General features: G+C 34.7%; 2 protein-coding genes across 2 annotated transcripts; one reads left to right on the forward strand and one right to left on the reverse strand.

Moving 5' to 3' along the window:
• Window positions 1–1,686: 1,686 nt before the first annotated feature.
• LOC145632279 (glycerol-3-phosphate dehydrogenase [NAD(+)] GPDHC1, cytosolic-like) lies at window positions 1,687–6,486 on the reverse strand. The gene is made up of 5 exons (XM_081684612.1): window positions 4,560–6,486; window positions 3,581–3,802; window positions 2,983–3,230; window positions 2,180–2,319; window positions 1,687–2,085 (listed from the first exon to the last, which is right to left on the reverse strand). The coding sequence occupies exons 1-5, from the start codon at window positions 5,212–5,214 to the stop codon at window positions 1,953–1,955; spliced, it is 1,398 nt and encodes a 465-aa protein (XP_081540738.1). The 5' UTR covers window positions 5,215–6,486; the 3' UTR covers window positions 1,687–1,952.
• Window positions 6,487–10,190: 3,704 nt separating this feature from the next.
• LOC145632280 (S-formylglutathione hydrolase-like) lies at window positions 10,191–14,193 on the forward strand. Its single transcript, XM_081684613.1, has 7 exons — window positions 10,191–10,407; window positions 11,336–11,453; window positions 12,983–13,030; window positions 13,176–13,372; window positions 13,489–13,587; window positions 13,679–13,744; window positions 13,861–14,193. The coding sequence occupies exons 1-7, from the start codon at window positions 10,261–10,263 to the stop codon at window positions 14,038–14,040; spliced, it is 855 nt and encodes a 284-aa protein (XP_081540739.1). The 5' UTR covers window positions 10,191–10,260; the 3' UTR covers window positions 14,041–14,193.
• The last annotated feature ends 959 nt before the right edge of the window (window positions 14,194–15,152 follow it).

Here is a 15,152-nt window from a genome sequence, read left to right on the forward strand (position 1 = left end):
GGAGTTGTGTCTTCGATAAGTGCAATTACTAGATATATTAAGGATCACTATTATGGAGATAATAAGTTCGTTCTCTTGGGGCGTCATCATCTGTTGCTAGACTATGAGAGATGATCTTTGGGCTAGTCAAATGGTCCAAAGCCCGCTAGAATGGATCCTATGAGGTCACACACAAGGGTATTGGGTTAAGCAAGTTAGAGGCCCATTAATGGGCCTCATGAGCAATTAACTAATCATGAAATGGATTGGGCTAGCATAGTTAGATTGGAAATAAGTTTTGGGCTTTTGACATGGGCTCTTATTTAGAGATGAGATCTATAAATAAGATCCATGCCTAGGATTGCAATTAAGTAGTCATAATTCACACACAGTGTATTTTGACATCAAGGCAACCAATCCCAAAGACCCTAATTCCTCTCTCTAACTCGCGGCTTTCTCTCTCCTCCCCTCGTCCGCACGGCCGGCCACCTTGGTGGCGCGTGTGGTGGTTCGTGGTGGTTCATGGTGGTTCGTTGCTCGCACTTCTCCATAGAAGGTCAATTGAAGGGTTCAATTGCAACTAACTAGCATTAGTGGAGGTATTAATCTGTGCCCGTGGACCAAGTAGAAGAATCACGCTTGAGGTTCTTTATCTCCCAACGTTCTTGCTCGATCGCACGTGGAATCACGCTTCAAAGGTACGATTATATGTTCTTTATGTGTTATGCATTAGATCTTGGGATTAGGTACTGTATGAATATGATTCATGTTTATTTCCGCTGCGTAGTACCTATAATTCCCTACAATAGAGGAGAGAGAAAGTGAAAAGGAGGAGAGAGAAAATCAAATAGAAGAAGAAGATTTTTGAGTTTGGAAATGACGTTATATTTATTGGGTGTGGGTGGATGTATTGGGTTTGGGTGGGTGTATTGCACTTTCCGTGTTTTTTAGTTTTAGGACTTTTTTTAATTGGGTTGTGTGTAATTAGGCTTTTGGCCTACGTTGTTACACCTATTTAAGGTGCACAAGGGTGCACCTTAGACTAATTGTTAACCGAATATCCTTATGGGTGACCTCATAAGATTCATTCTATTGGGCTTTTGACTAACCCAAAGATCATTTATCATTCTATTAGGGCCCTTTTGTGGGTGGGATTTCCTTGCAAGTGATAGACCATATTAATGCTGATTTACAAAATATGTAAATCAACCTCTTTTTTTTCATTTTTATATAAAAAAAATAATAAAATGGGAAGAAAGTATATGAAATAAATAATAATAATAATAATAATAATACCCTACCTTCAATGTATTAGATGACCTCAGTACCCCTAATTTACGCATTTTTGTAAATTTGACTTACTACTTCCGTTTTATATTTTTGCAATTTTGAAATATTTTATGTCTTACAAATAATACTCTAAAGTTGCAAAAAAAATATAAAACGGAGGTAGTATACTTGAATTTTCACCTTACACAATCAAATGCCACCCTCAAAGTGACGCATCATTGGCTCATTGCAATGCATTACTATCTCAAGAGTGTTTTTTTTTTCAAGAGAATATAATAAGATAAGGCACTTGTACAAAATTTTAATAAGAAAAAAATTACAGATTTTTTTTTTTTTTTTTTTTTTTGATGGAAAAATTACAAAGAATTGATGTTTTATTTGGAGGCAAATTTCACTATACATTTGGATTATTGGATGTACAATATAACCTTGACTTTTGATTCAAACAAATTTAACATTGTATCTTCCCAATTACATCTTCTCAATAAAATAAACAATAAGAATGGTACTACTTGTATGTAAACTGCATCTTTTGACCTTTGGTATAATAGCTTTATTATAAGAATATACTTTTTTTTTTTTTTTTTTTTTTTGACGAGAAGAATATACTTCATAAATCATTATATATGATGTGGAAGTGTTATTCATTCTTTTGATCCACTGCATAATTTCAAAATGATATATCATGAATCTATGGGCTTCCCCAGGAGTGAAGGCATGTAGAAAGCATGTGATTGAGCAATTTCGATTCGATCCCGGGGATCATTCATGTTCTCATCCCTCAGTGCTTGGAGAATGTCTTCTGAAGATTGTTCCCTGTAAATTATCACAGCAGGCAATCAACAAACTAAGCATCAGTAAAATGTATCTTGAAAAATTAGCTAGTTAATCTGGCAGGAGTATAAATCACCTTTTTATGAGTATCTTGTATAGTGTCTTTAGGATCGGGCACAACTCAACAGGAGCGACTGGCTTGCGATCTCCATGCCGAGACACATTCAGAGAGGATTGACTCAGGAGCTCATAGAAAGCTCCAACTGCTGAGACACCCTGATAAATTCAAGCTCAAAGTCATTATACAAATTGATAAGACAAAATTATCCATTGAAAAGAACTAATGTTATCGAGTTTGCATTATTTTTCTTTATCAACTATAAGAGTGATTATAAAATCATAATCACAATACCAACAATACAAGACACAAAATTTCAACCAGGTGTTAATCCCATTGATGACATGACCATAAATAGTCCAGCTTGGCAGATCTACCTTGAAGAATTACTGAATTAGGTGTCCTAAGTCCTAACTCCACCTAAAGCACCACTTTTTCTGGGAAAAAATTTTCATTTATTGAGCCCCGAGCTCGTGGTCCTCCTTTGATTACAGGTTTAATTGGATGGACATTTAAAGTTAAGGTCTTTAGACTAAAAAATTATTTCAGAATTTAAAGATTTTAAAGAACATTAGTTCTAGAAGGTAAATAAAGGGACCACTTTACAAGATAGCCAGACTGTTATGATTGTAGAAGTATTTAAGGATAGTTGGGATTCCGGATTTCCGAAAGCCTCTGGTCCCATATAGTATTTATCAATGATGGTGACCAAAATATGCAGCTTCCTTGCTGCTCCTTAGTTGCCTTCAGAAAACTAACAGCCTAACAGTTCATGAGGTCACTAACCGTAAAAAGAAATCGAAAGGTTTGCAATAAATTACCTGAATCATCCCCTTGCCACTGATGCTATCACCCATATCCAGGTTCAAACCACCCTTTGCCAGCATTTGTCCATACCATGCATTCCGTCCTTTCAATAACGTCACATACGTGTCAGCTAGCAACGGCCCAGCAAGCTTCTCAGGATCCTCAGCCAGCAAATGAGTAATGAATATCATCTCTGATGTACAATGAGCAAAATAAACTGATTTGCTGGTAGCACTTTCATTAGTGAGGGCAGCTACCATTCCTGAAAATGTAAGCAATGGAGGTTGAACTTGGATTCATCAATTTTTTATTTTTAGATGACAGTTTTTGTATACATCCTATTAAAGCTGACATATGAACACTTCACTAGTGTCAGAAAATATAACATTCAGGTACCTTCTTTATATGAACTTCACTGTAAGATACCTTGTAACAACTGCTCAGAAATAACAAGGTAACTAAGCTCATTGAAATGTAATTACTTTTTTTTTTTTTTTTAATTTTTATAATACTAGTCAATAATGTCCCAGGTTTTCGCTAAAATGTAATTATAAATATCAGGAACATATAACTACGGGTTAGCTCCAATAATCAAAAGGTTGTCAAACTTACCAGCTCCAATAGCATAGACATTCTTCAAACCACCCATAACTTCATGAGTGACAAGGTCACTGTTATCCCACACGATGAAATGGGGTTGCCTTAGAAACTTTGCTAGATGTTTCCTCCACTTTTCCGCACCACATATACGTGCATTAGCGTATTCTTTGTTGTAGATCTCAGAGGCAATGTTTGGTCCACCTAGATAAAGGATATTTTCCATCGGTACCCCAGCTGCAATGCACGAATAATTGTGATTAAGATTAAATAGAACAAGGCGTGCAAACATAAAACTAATTTCTATGAGTTTGTTAGATGAAAATGAGACGCGAATTGTTCAACAGATCACAAGTCTACTGGGGTATACAGTATAGCTAGCAATTTTGCCAGAACATTACATTCATTGATTAATAGGGTCATAACTTTTCTAATTAGCACATCTTTCAACTTCTTTAGGTTTCTGCCTTCTTTCCTTAAACATGTAGTTGCCTTATAAACAAGGGAAGCAAGATGATAACAGGAAACAATTATCAAACAGTTGGCACAAAGAGAAGCATCTGCCAACAAGCTCCCTTTCTTAAAAGTAAGTCACCACTTAACATGATAATCATGAATTCGTGATCATAGAACACTCAATTTCTTCTCACCTTCCATTTTCTAAACTCTAAGCAGAACAAGTTCTGACAACCTTAAGTGCTAGTTATTCCAAGTAATCTGCAGTGAATTACTGAATTATATTTAGGCAAGGACTATGAAAATGGTAAAATAATTTAATACACCCAAGGACACACCTTTACTAACTTGTTTCCTCAATCCTCACTAGTGTTGTTGGGAGAATTCAACAAGAACATGTATTCACTCGAAATGCCACAACTTTTTAACAATTGACTTAAACGGAGTGTATCAAATTAGCAAGGAAAAATTAATAAGAAACAGGCTGAAACAAGTGATTTATTATACTAATCAAAGAGGGAGAAAGAGATTTTCTCACTTGCTCGATGAATCATCCGTGTGGGAGTGATTATGTGGGGAACAGGTTGCAATGCAGCCTCAATTCCCTTAGATAAAGATATGATTATAGGAACTGTGAGCCTTTCCTTCCAATACTTGCTGATCTCTTCAAACACTTCCCGAGTCTCGGTCGAAGGCAATCCATTCACAACAATGTCTGCATCCCAAACCGCTTCCTGTAAGTTGGTCACAACCTTCAAGGGACAAAGTGGAGTATCAACCATGTTTAGGCAGAATCCATCCCTCAATATCTCATCTGCATAAAGTGTTCGATCACCCAACCTCGCTTCAACATACTTCAAATATGCACAACGCCGAATCAATCTCCTTAATACATCCTCTCTTGAATTAATCACTTCAAAGAGATGCTCAGCAGTTGGTCTATCAACTGCTCTTCCACACCTCCTCCATATCCTAATTTGTATCTTATCACGATACCGACCATAACTATCTTGCAACAAAGCTAGAAATACACTACCCCAAGCACCAGCCCCAACACCGGCAATTCTTAAAGGATCACCATCGGCCTTTCCCAATAGCCTTCGAAGCTCATCGAGCTTTTCCTCATTACCATTATGATTATGAATTGATCCATTACTATAACCATTATTCATGACTTCAACACTTCCAACCATATCTTCTATATAAACCAATTATCAACACCAAATACAACAACACACCTCAAATCAACACTACAATAACCCCAAAGTCTTGTATTTATACAAAACAGGCAGTCTGCAATTTTCTAGCCCACTTGTACTAAATAATGCTTGCTTCTTAAATAACACTTGTAAAATTCTATCAATACCCACTTCGAATTCTGAAATCAGTATTGCTATTCTAATCCTATTACACCAAAATTCAACTCTATGTAGCCCAAATTAGAAATCCAATCATTCAAAACAAAATCTTGATGTCTAATTAAACATAATCTTGATAGGTGGATTTTCTCACCTAAATCATAACTAATCAAAATATACTTGCTAAAATAATTTGCCCCCAAATCTTATTACCACTAAGAAAAATAACAAATCAATTAAAGAGTTGAAAAAACAGCACATAAACAACAAATATTGCCAACAATACCCTTGGTTTTTCCGTCAAGTTTGTTCATCTACTTAGCTATACTTCCAAAACACTAAAACAAAAACAATCTCTAACTAATTTAATAATCAATAACCAAAATCAAATTTCAAAGTTCAAACCTTTTTCTTGTCATCTTCTTCCTTCCTAGTCAAAACGGCAAAATTATACATTAAAAAAATTAATTTTTTTGAAAAACCCTCAAAAACCCCACTAATTTAATCAAAAATCATGCAATTATAGTTGAGAAAATTAGGTGCCCAAAATCTAAACCCAGCTCAAAAGTGCATTAAAAAAATGTGGGTTTTGGCACATGTATAATAAAATAGTAGTTGAATTATATAGGAGAGAAATTCAAAATTAGAAGAAAGATTAATTAAGGATTAATTGGGTAGGAATGAAGAAGCATTAATAGAAAATACAGTGTGCCAACTCCCCCAACGGTCATTAAATATCATGGGAAAATGTTGTTGTTAAGGATGAGGAGGAGAGAGAAAATCACAGTTTTCAGTCTTTTTCACATTGCCCATGCCTACCCAATTCAATTTTTGGAGCTAACCTTTGATTTTGGGTTTTTTTTTTCCTTTTTTTTGTCAGTTTTTTTTTGCCATTTTTGTTGAATTTGTACTCTGTAGTCTGTAATTCTGCAAACCCCATACCATTGCCTTTTTCCAAGATAACTTTCTGTTATTGCCTCTTTGGTGAGCAATTGAACGTGCACTGTTTTGATGTTGAGCCCAAGCTTGTGGTCTATGACAGCTAACATTGGGGGCATATAACTTGCTCTTGATTCATGGTGATAATTAGACTGACTTGATTTTAAGGAATTATGTTCGAGTTTAGTAAAAATAATGTGAAATGCTAAATATCGCCTTTCATAATTTCCGCCACCGCCATTATTTCAAGCAAACGGATAATTTTACCCTTATTAACATTTTTTTCCTATTTTCTTTCTCTAACAATAGTCCATTACCCACAACCATTACAACCACTACCTTCGACACCGGATAGACATGACGAAGGCGAAAGTCAAGGAGAAATGGATGGTGATAAAGGTGGCTCGACGGAAAATGAACCGGGGACACCAACTTTTGGTGGTTGAAATTCGAAATATTGAACAATGACGGTTAACCAGAGTAAAAAAATTATTTGTACGGTAGCCGGTTTTGGCCTCTGGTTACCATACATTAAAATAAAATTTTGTTTTTTTAAAAAAATGGTGGCTGGTAATCAGTGGTAAAAACCAGTTACTGGCTGCGGTCAACCAGATTTGGTCGCCGATTACCGTTAGCTGGCAACCGGTTTTCACCTCCGATTACCAGCCACTGAAAATTAAAAAAAAAATGAAAAATTGCAAAACATACCTTTTTCCCACCCATTATGTCGTGGCTGCTGCCTGAGGACATGCCGCCGTCGCTGCCTGTGGTTGTCACAATGTCGCGCTGCCGCCTCTGCTGCCTGAGTTTGCGCTGCCAAGAGCTTCCCGATAAACCAAAAAAAGGTTGTTGTGGTGGTTGTGTGGAAAAAGATGTGTGGTGGGTGTTTGTGGAGAGAGGAAAAAAAAAGGAGGAAAGTGGGTTAGGATTTAGTAAGGGCGGGATTGGCATTTTACTTCAAATGATGGCGATTTTGATAAATTTGGAGGGCGGTATTTAACACCCCCAAAATAATTTCAGTTTATAAAAAAAAATAAAAATTATGAGAAAAGGAGTCTAACTTAAGAATGTAAGCAATCCAAAGCCCCCCCTTTTTTTTTGTGTGTTTTTCTAAGTTATGTGTTATGCCCCAAACTTCTTCGTTTTCTAAGTTGTATCAACGTCTAAATTGTGTCCTTAACCTCACTAATTTTTATTAACAATAACCTTTACCATTAATAATAACCTTTTTTATTATTTTATTTTCTGGTTTTATTAATTTTTTATACGTGTTAAACCAATTAGAATGGGACACGTGTCAAATTAATAACGCCACGACACCATTGTCAATAAAATAACTTAACTTTCGTTAACGGATATGGCTGTCATAGGGTATTGTTGATAAAATATTGTGGAGGGCACGAACTTATAATTTCGAAAAAATATGGGTATAGCTTAGAAATTCAATAACCCAAAGACATAGCTTAGATCCTTTTTTTTTTTAACGGAAGCAATGCTAAGCTTGATTAAAGTATTTCATTAATTTTACTTTTTCCTTGTTTTTCCCTTTCTCTTCTTCATATTGAACTAAAATCTAATGGTAATTTTGGTTGGAAATTTCAGTAGTTCACAAATACATTTCACATGTTAGATTCTTAGTGGACCAAAATCTTTAAACAAAAAAACAAATTGTGGCATTACAACTACAGTTGTTTAGAAGATGTGGAAGTTTCTAGGCATGCCCACTAGCTTCCATAATAATGGGAATATTAGAGTTTTCAAAGATTGATTTGACCTTAGAAATCGATACAAAGTCAGCAGCATTTATACTTGATTTTAACTGAGAAATAAGGCTATATATCAACACCAGCTCAAAAATGATGTGATGTTAATCATACATTTGAATTAATATGTGAATTTAAGATTTGTCGCAACCAACTGAAAGAAATTAGACAACCGATGTGGACTCAATAACAACAATTGTGTATTGAATCCAAATAACAATTGACCTAATAACAACAACATAATTGATATAAATCGAGTAAGAATGCAAACATTGCAATCTACTTGTATATGATATAGTTTGATTAAAAGGAATTCCACTCAAACCCAAATTCAATTCGAAATGTTAGTCTGACTTGAGTCAATTATAAGTGGTATTAAGACCCCTTATTACCGGCCTTAAGTACTTACATATTAACCACTTTACTCCTTCATTCAACATGTTTATTTTAGCTTGATTTGGAATAACTATTGTAATTTCTCTAATGCATGCAACAAACTTCCATATACGGTTTTAATCAAGTTGAGAAGGACAAAGCTCAAGAGAGAATTTAAAAGTGGGTAATTTATGGCTTTTAGCCAATCTCGATAAATGAAAATTCACTACTTCAAGTATCAAATTACATGAACATTCATCATGCATACAAGGTGAAAGTAAGAAGTCATGGCTCACTAAGCTAGGGGTCAATCAACTCCTGTTTTTAAAGAACTACTCACAAATATTGCAAGAAAGTACGTAACCAATTAACTACAATTCAATTGACAAAATACAAAATAGTACTTATCAATAATGACAATAAAACATTCAATTTGAAAAACATAAGGAACATTACGAACAAAAAAGGTGATGAGCATCAAACTAACAACATACTTAAACAAAGAACAAAGCATGACTGAAAGCATTGCATGTAAATGAAATACATTAAAGGAATGCAAATAGTTGAAAGCAATAAATGAAATTGGATAAAGGTAGATAGGGAAAAAAAAATCATTTAAATTGAAGAAGTAGGTGGATAAGGAGATGGAGTAAAAACATTAATAGATAATGCAATTTGAGTTTTTACTTTTGCTAAATGTTAAATGTAAACGACTTACGAAATTAGTACAAGTCAATAAGTATTTTTCATTCTACAATTGTATCAAACCTCCTTTGTAACTTTACGTTCGAATAAGACTGGTATGTTTTTAATTTATTTTTCTTTTTTTGTAAATTAAAATTGTTATTTGGAGTAGCAATTTATACTATTAATATTATATTTCCTATGAGATTCTTCTTTGTGGGAGATTGAGGGTGGAAAATGGAAATTGAAAAATTTAATCTCAAGTGCTCAAATCTCATATATTGTTCATGGGGATTGAGATTGAAGAACTTGGGAACATTTTCCTTATATGCCAAAGGATTTAATATTAATTGATGGGGTTGGTAATTGGTATTAGGGGTTGAGAATAAGATTAAATTTAAAATGACTTTTATCTTTAATGAAAGTGAACGAAGCTAAACTGAATCAACAATAAGGGCATTTTTGCAAGTTTTATATTCTTAAGGAGTAACATATTTCCAACATCCACTAAATAAGGTATTGGGTATATTTTTATGATTCCCCATAACTAATTCCTATTGTTATCTCACCATCAACCCTACACACCAAACAATTCGTAAATAACAATAATAACACTCTTAGATTTGTCATTTCAAACTCTTATAGTGTATTGTGTCTAGTAGGTTCAAGCTCATCAAGGGTTTACTTAGAATATACTTCAATTGAGGGCCTTAGATTAACGAGAGGGCATCAAATGTAATTTCCTTAGACATCATATATTTCAACGTCTTCTTTTTGTTAAGAGGCAAATCTTGAAGGATTTTATGATCAATTTGTCATTCTAACATCATGAATTCATTATAAACTTCACAAATACGCATTATGATCTCGAGTGTTAGATACATTTTGTCATATTTAAACACCACGGTTTTTGTAGCTTCTTAACCCACACAAGGCCTATGGATATGCACCTCCAACTCAAAAGGCCCGTTGTTTAAACTAAAGCCCAAAAGCACATTACCAGACAATACAGTATTCATCATTTCATCACTGATATAAGAGTGAGTGACACACACTTGTACTAGTGTTCTTTGTTCGATCAATTACAGTGAGATTTTTAGGAGAGAGAAAATCAACAAAAATGGAGACGAAACCAACAGAAATCAGCAGCTCTAAGATGTATGGAGGTTTCAACAAACGATTCAAGCATTTCAGCACTACTCTTGGTTGTTCCATGACTTTTCACATCTACTTTCCTCCTTCTGCGTCGTCTTCCCAGAAATTCCCTGTATGTTTCCAATTTTCCCTTTTTTTTTTGTGATTTTTATTTATTTATTTATGTTCTTGTTTTTATCCATTATTAAAGTATCTAATATGATTAATTTGTTCGATTGATATTTGTTTTGTTGATTAATGTTAGGGTTTGTGCTTGATTACTGTTTTTGAGTGTGAATTTCTTTACTGATGCATGTTAATTTTATCTGTATTTTTAGGATTTCTATATGATTATATTATGAATTATAGTTGGAGATTATTGTAAAAGACATTTTTTATGGCATTTAGCATAGCAGAAATGTAATAAAATTGTGAAATTGAGTAGAGAATAAATGCAGGGAAGCAATTAAATTATTAAAAAAAAAAAACTCAAAATTTAATTTAGTGTGGGAATTGGGAATAAAATGATCCAAAATAGAGGTAATAAATCCGGAAAACGAGCTGCCAAAAATCCATTTGTGAATATCATGATCATGAGAGTCCACAAAAGTCACATTATTCGGGCGAAGAGTATAATACTTGGTATAACTCTTACAGCGATTGAATAAAAACTCATAAATGAGCTTTCTAGCGCATTTTAAGGGTGCACAAGCCTCTTGAAATGCTTGTATATCTCACAATTGTAGTGAATTATGAATTTGAGACAGAAAACTAAAGGAAGAAGCTGAGTTTATTTTGTTTGATAGTCTGAAATAATGGGAAATTTTGAGATATATGAGCAATCCAAGAGGTTTGTGCATCCTTAAAATGCGTTAGAAATTATATGGGAGAAAAGGGCGTGAATAAGAAGCCCCCAAAAATAAAGAATAGGAGAAAATGTATTCTATTGGGGCTATTTTAGCACCATTGTGATTATACTTTGTTTTTAGAGATCTTTGCTACTTTTGACATCCTTGTGTCACTTAGAAACAATAATTGATATTAACTTGATTAATCCACAGGTGCTTTACTGGTTATCTGGTCTTACATGTACAGATGAAAATTTCATCATTAAGTCTGGAGCTCAACGTGCTGCTTCTAGTGAGGGCATCGCTCTGATTGCCCCTGATACATCTCCAAGTATGTCACATGATTGCTAGAACTTATTTTTGACTCTGTCAATCGAATAACTTTTAGTAGTTGCTTTAGATGCCAGTTCATAGCAGTGTTTGAAATAAGGCAATAGGGGTAAGCGCTTCATTTGGCCTGGGCGAAGCGTATTTGATTAGGCACACCTGAATTTCTGCCAATTTTTTTTTACTGTTTATAGTTTTATACAGTGCGCCACTTCAAAGAGGCGCACCTAGGCGCTGCATAACCCTTATCACTTCAGCACACCTTGAGCTTTTTTATACATTGGTTCATAGTTGCCAGTACTCCAATACACCTCAAATGTTTTTGTTTCTTGGAGGAACCTGAGTGATTCAATCAAATGTATTTTATTTTTGGAAATTATTGAATTTTTGAGCGAATGGCAGTGGCTTAGTTTTTCTGTACCATGGATTATATGATGATAAAATAAATCTACTTGATAAAAAAAATACAAGTAATTAGTTGTGTGGAACATATCAAATTAAAAGATGAACCCAGTTCCTAGCTCTAACCACATTGTATTTTTATCTTTAATTTGTAGCCAGATGGATAAGAGTGTCACTAATATCTGACATCAACAAAATTTGTGTGTATATCAATATCTTTATATGATTTTGCAACAAAAAGGTGTATTAATATAAACTTATATATGAGCACAAAATACGGTTTTTTCTCAGACTCTTCCTAATTGATCTGGTCCAATCCAGGATCTCTTTTTGCCTGTGCAGTCTCTTGGTCTTTTACAAAAATTTCGGTGTCAAGTCCAATTCTGGAGTGGTGAACAGCCCTGGATCTGCATTGAGTTTCAGAGATTTAGGCTATGATTAAGTGGGGGTTGGTAATAGTTATCAAAAAGGGATAATTCATGGAAAAAAAAAAATGTTTTTTGAAATTTGTATGGATAAATCAGGATGGGGCAAGTCATTTGTTTTCCTTTGTACCTTCTGAATATTCTTGGGGATTAATCATCTTATAAATTTAGGAGGGGCCAACCTTACATAATCTATTGTTTAAAGGACTGGGATTTAAATCCTTAAATTATGAAGCTACAGCTTTTAGGGAGGGAGGCAGCAGGGGGAAAGGTTTGGGGGTGGGAAGGGCTCATCCCACCTTACCATGCTTAGCTTATGAAGAAGTTTGTTACACTTGTTAGTACGTTCAGGGTGTCATTAGATGATGTTGAATGATTGGATAGGTCCTGCTGCTTATAATAGGAGCTGTCATATGTATTTGAATTTTTGAAAATTTTCTTTCATTCTATCTATTGAGGGTTATAGTCTGTAAATTCTGGCCAAGGACTGCCTGTCTTCAAATTTGAGAAATTCTACAAGCGGCTATGCTACAAGTTGTCTGTTTCATTCTTGGACTATCAAGAGTATCAACCAGCTAGCTATGCCAAATTTTCGGTTCCTGTTTTACTGTGCTCTTACTAAATTTATTGTCATTCTGTTTGTTTTTGTTTCTAGTCATGCTTTCTAAAAGCTTCACATTGACTGTCCCTCTTATTTGTATTCCAGGAGGGCTAAATGTCGAAGGAGAGGCTGATAGCTATGACTTTGGTGTAGGTATGAACTATAATTGTAGTTGTTATTTGTTATGCGATAGTAATCGCTTGATACTTTTGTTCACTGTAAGATCATGATTAGTTTAATTATATACTGATTGCCCCATTCCATGTTTCTGACTCCTCATCTTTCTCCTCTGTTATAGGCGCGGGGTTCTATTTGAATGCTACACAAGAGAAATGGAAGAATTGGCGTATGTATGATTATGTTGTTAAGGAGTTGCCTGAACTCCTGAAAGAGAATTTCCCACAACTTGACACAACACGCGCATCAATATCAGGGCATTCAATGGGGGGGCATGGGGCGTTGACTATATACCTGAAGAACCTTGACAAATATAAGGTATATCTATTTATCACAAAAGAAAATGCCCACACAATTCCGTACATAGTAATTATGAGCTTCGACACTGAACACCCTTCTATAAATCAAATCTAATAGAAGCATGTTCGCTGCAGACGGCATCTGCCTTTGCACCAATTGTGAATCCAATTAACTGCCCTTGGGGCCAGAAAGCTTTCAGTAACTATCTGGGAGGAAATAAGGCAGACTGGGAGGTACTAGCACTTTGTTCTGGTGTGTTGATATAATGACGAAGATTCATAGTTGTTACATCACTTTCATGGTGTAATCTTCGCTATCTTGCAGGAATATGATGCTACTTGCTTGATTTCAAAGTTCCATGATCTTTCTGCATCCATACTAATTGATCAGGTAAGATTTGCTTCAGTTAAATCATCATCTCATTTGGTACACAGTCAACTCGATTATGATAAAAATTTGGCTTCCATCCCTGTTTTTTAATTGAATTTACGAATTTGCATCCACAGGGGACAGATGACAAATTCTTGCATGATCAATTGTTGCCGAACAAATTTCAAGAGGCTTGTGAGAAGGTCAATGCACCACTTTTGTTGCGACTCCAGCCTGGATATGACCATTCCTATTTCTTCATTGCTACTTTCATTGATGATCACATCAGCCACCATGCTCAAGCCTTGAAGTTATAACTCTGTATTTCGAGAATCTAGTGTGAGTGTGTGACTACTTACGTTATGTATTGTTGTTAAAATCATGTTGGAATCAATTTTGCCTTAGCTGAAAGGTGAAGGATAAGTGTCATGGATAGAATGTCAATAAGAAATGTCATGTATGTTTTCATATGTGATTGTGTCTGTTATGGATTCATGCCCACTTTTGAAAGTGCCAAAATCTATGCTTTTAAACCCTAAAACCTATAAAATTACAAGTTTCTGAAAAGCATGATGTATGCTTCTAATTGCAGTTCTAACAGTATCTGGGTATCTTTGATGACAGATGACCTAGAAACACACTAAATTTGCACGCTAGTATTCCTGTTGAAGAAATATTTTGTTCACCTAGTTTCTACTTATTAGGGAAAAAAAAAAAATGAGGTTTGTACTCATGAAACTATATTCGATTTTTATTGTCTTACAAATGTTTGTTGAACAACTCTATAAGTGAATTGGTCTCAGGCAGTGCTCTCGTACCCTTTGGGTAACATTGTTCCCTTGCACCAAGCTACCCCATGGACTAATATATGACATTATTACTCGGTAATTTGTATTTTTTTGCATTTTTGGATGTAAACACTAAACAGAGGGTAAAATTTTGAGAATTTATGTGCTTGAATTGATTTGAGGATGGAGAAGCATTAGACAACTACTGGAATGGTTCGTCGTCAAAGTGGATTTACAATAACTCCGCCATTAGAATCATTCATAAAGAAGATACTCCAGCTTATTTAGACTTTTTGGAGTATGCAAGCGTCAACTAATTTGGCTAGCAATACAAGACATGATTGAAGACAAATGCTAATCAGTTTCCTTGGACATCTTACCTAATATGGACCATATTCTAAGTCGATGATTTACAACTTTGGTATGAAAAAAAAATGGCTAGAAAGGAGGAAAATAATATTAACTCGAATATGGCGATGATTTACAACTTTAGTATGGAAAAAACTTGGCTAGAAAGGAGGAAAATAATATTAACTCGTAAATTTGAGCTAGAACCTCTACATTAAGATGCATATAAGCGCATCACCAAAGGTAATTTTAAATTTTTACAATGACATTATCCGCTGATTAAAAAGACTACT

This window comes from Chenopodium album, chromosome 5 (assembly GCF_948465745.1).
Source record: "Chenopodium album chromosome 5, dcCheAlbu1.1, whole genome shotgun sequence".
NCBI classification, from domain to species: Eukaryota; Viridiplantae; Streptophyta; class Magnoliopsida; order Caryophyllales; family Amaranthaceae; genus Chenopodium; species Chenopodium album.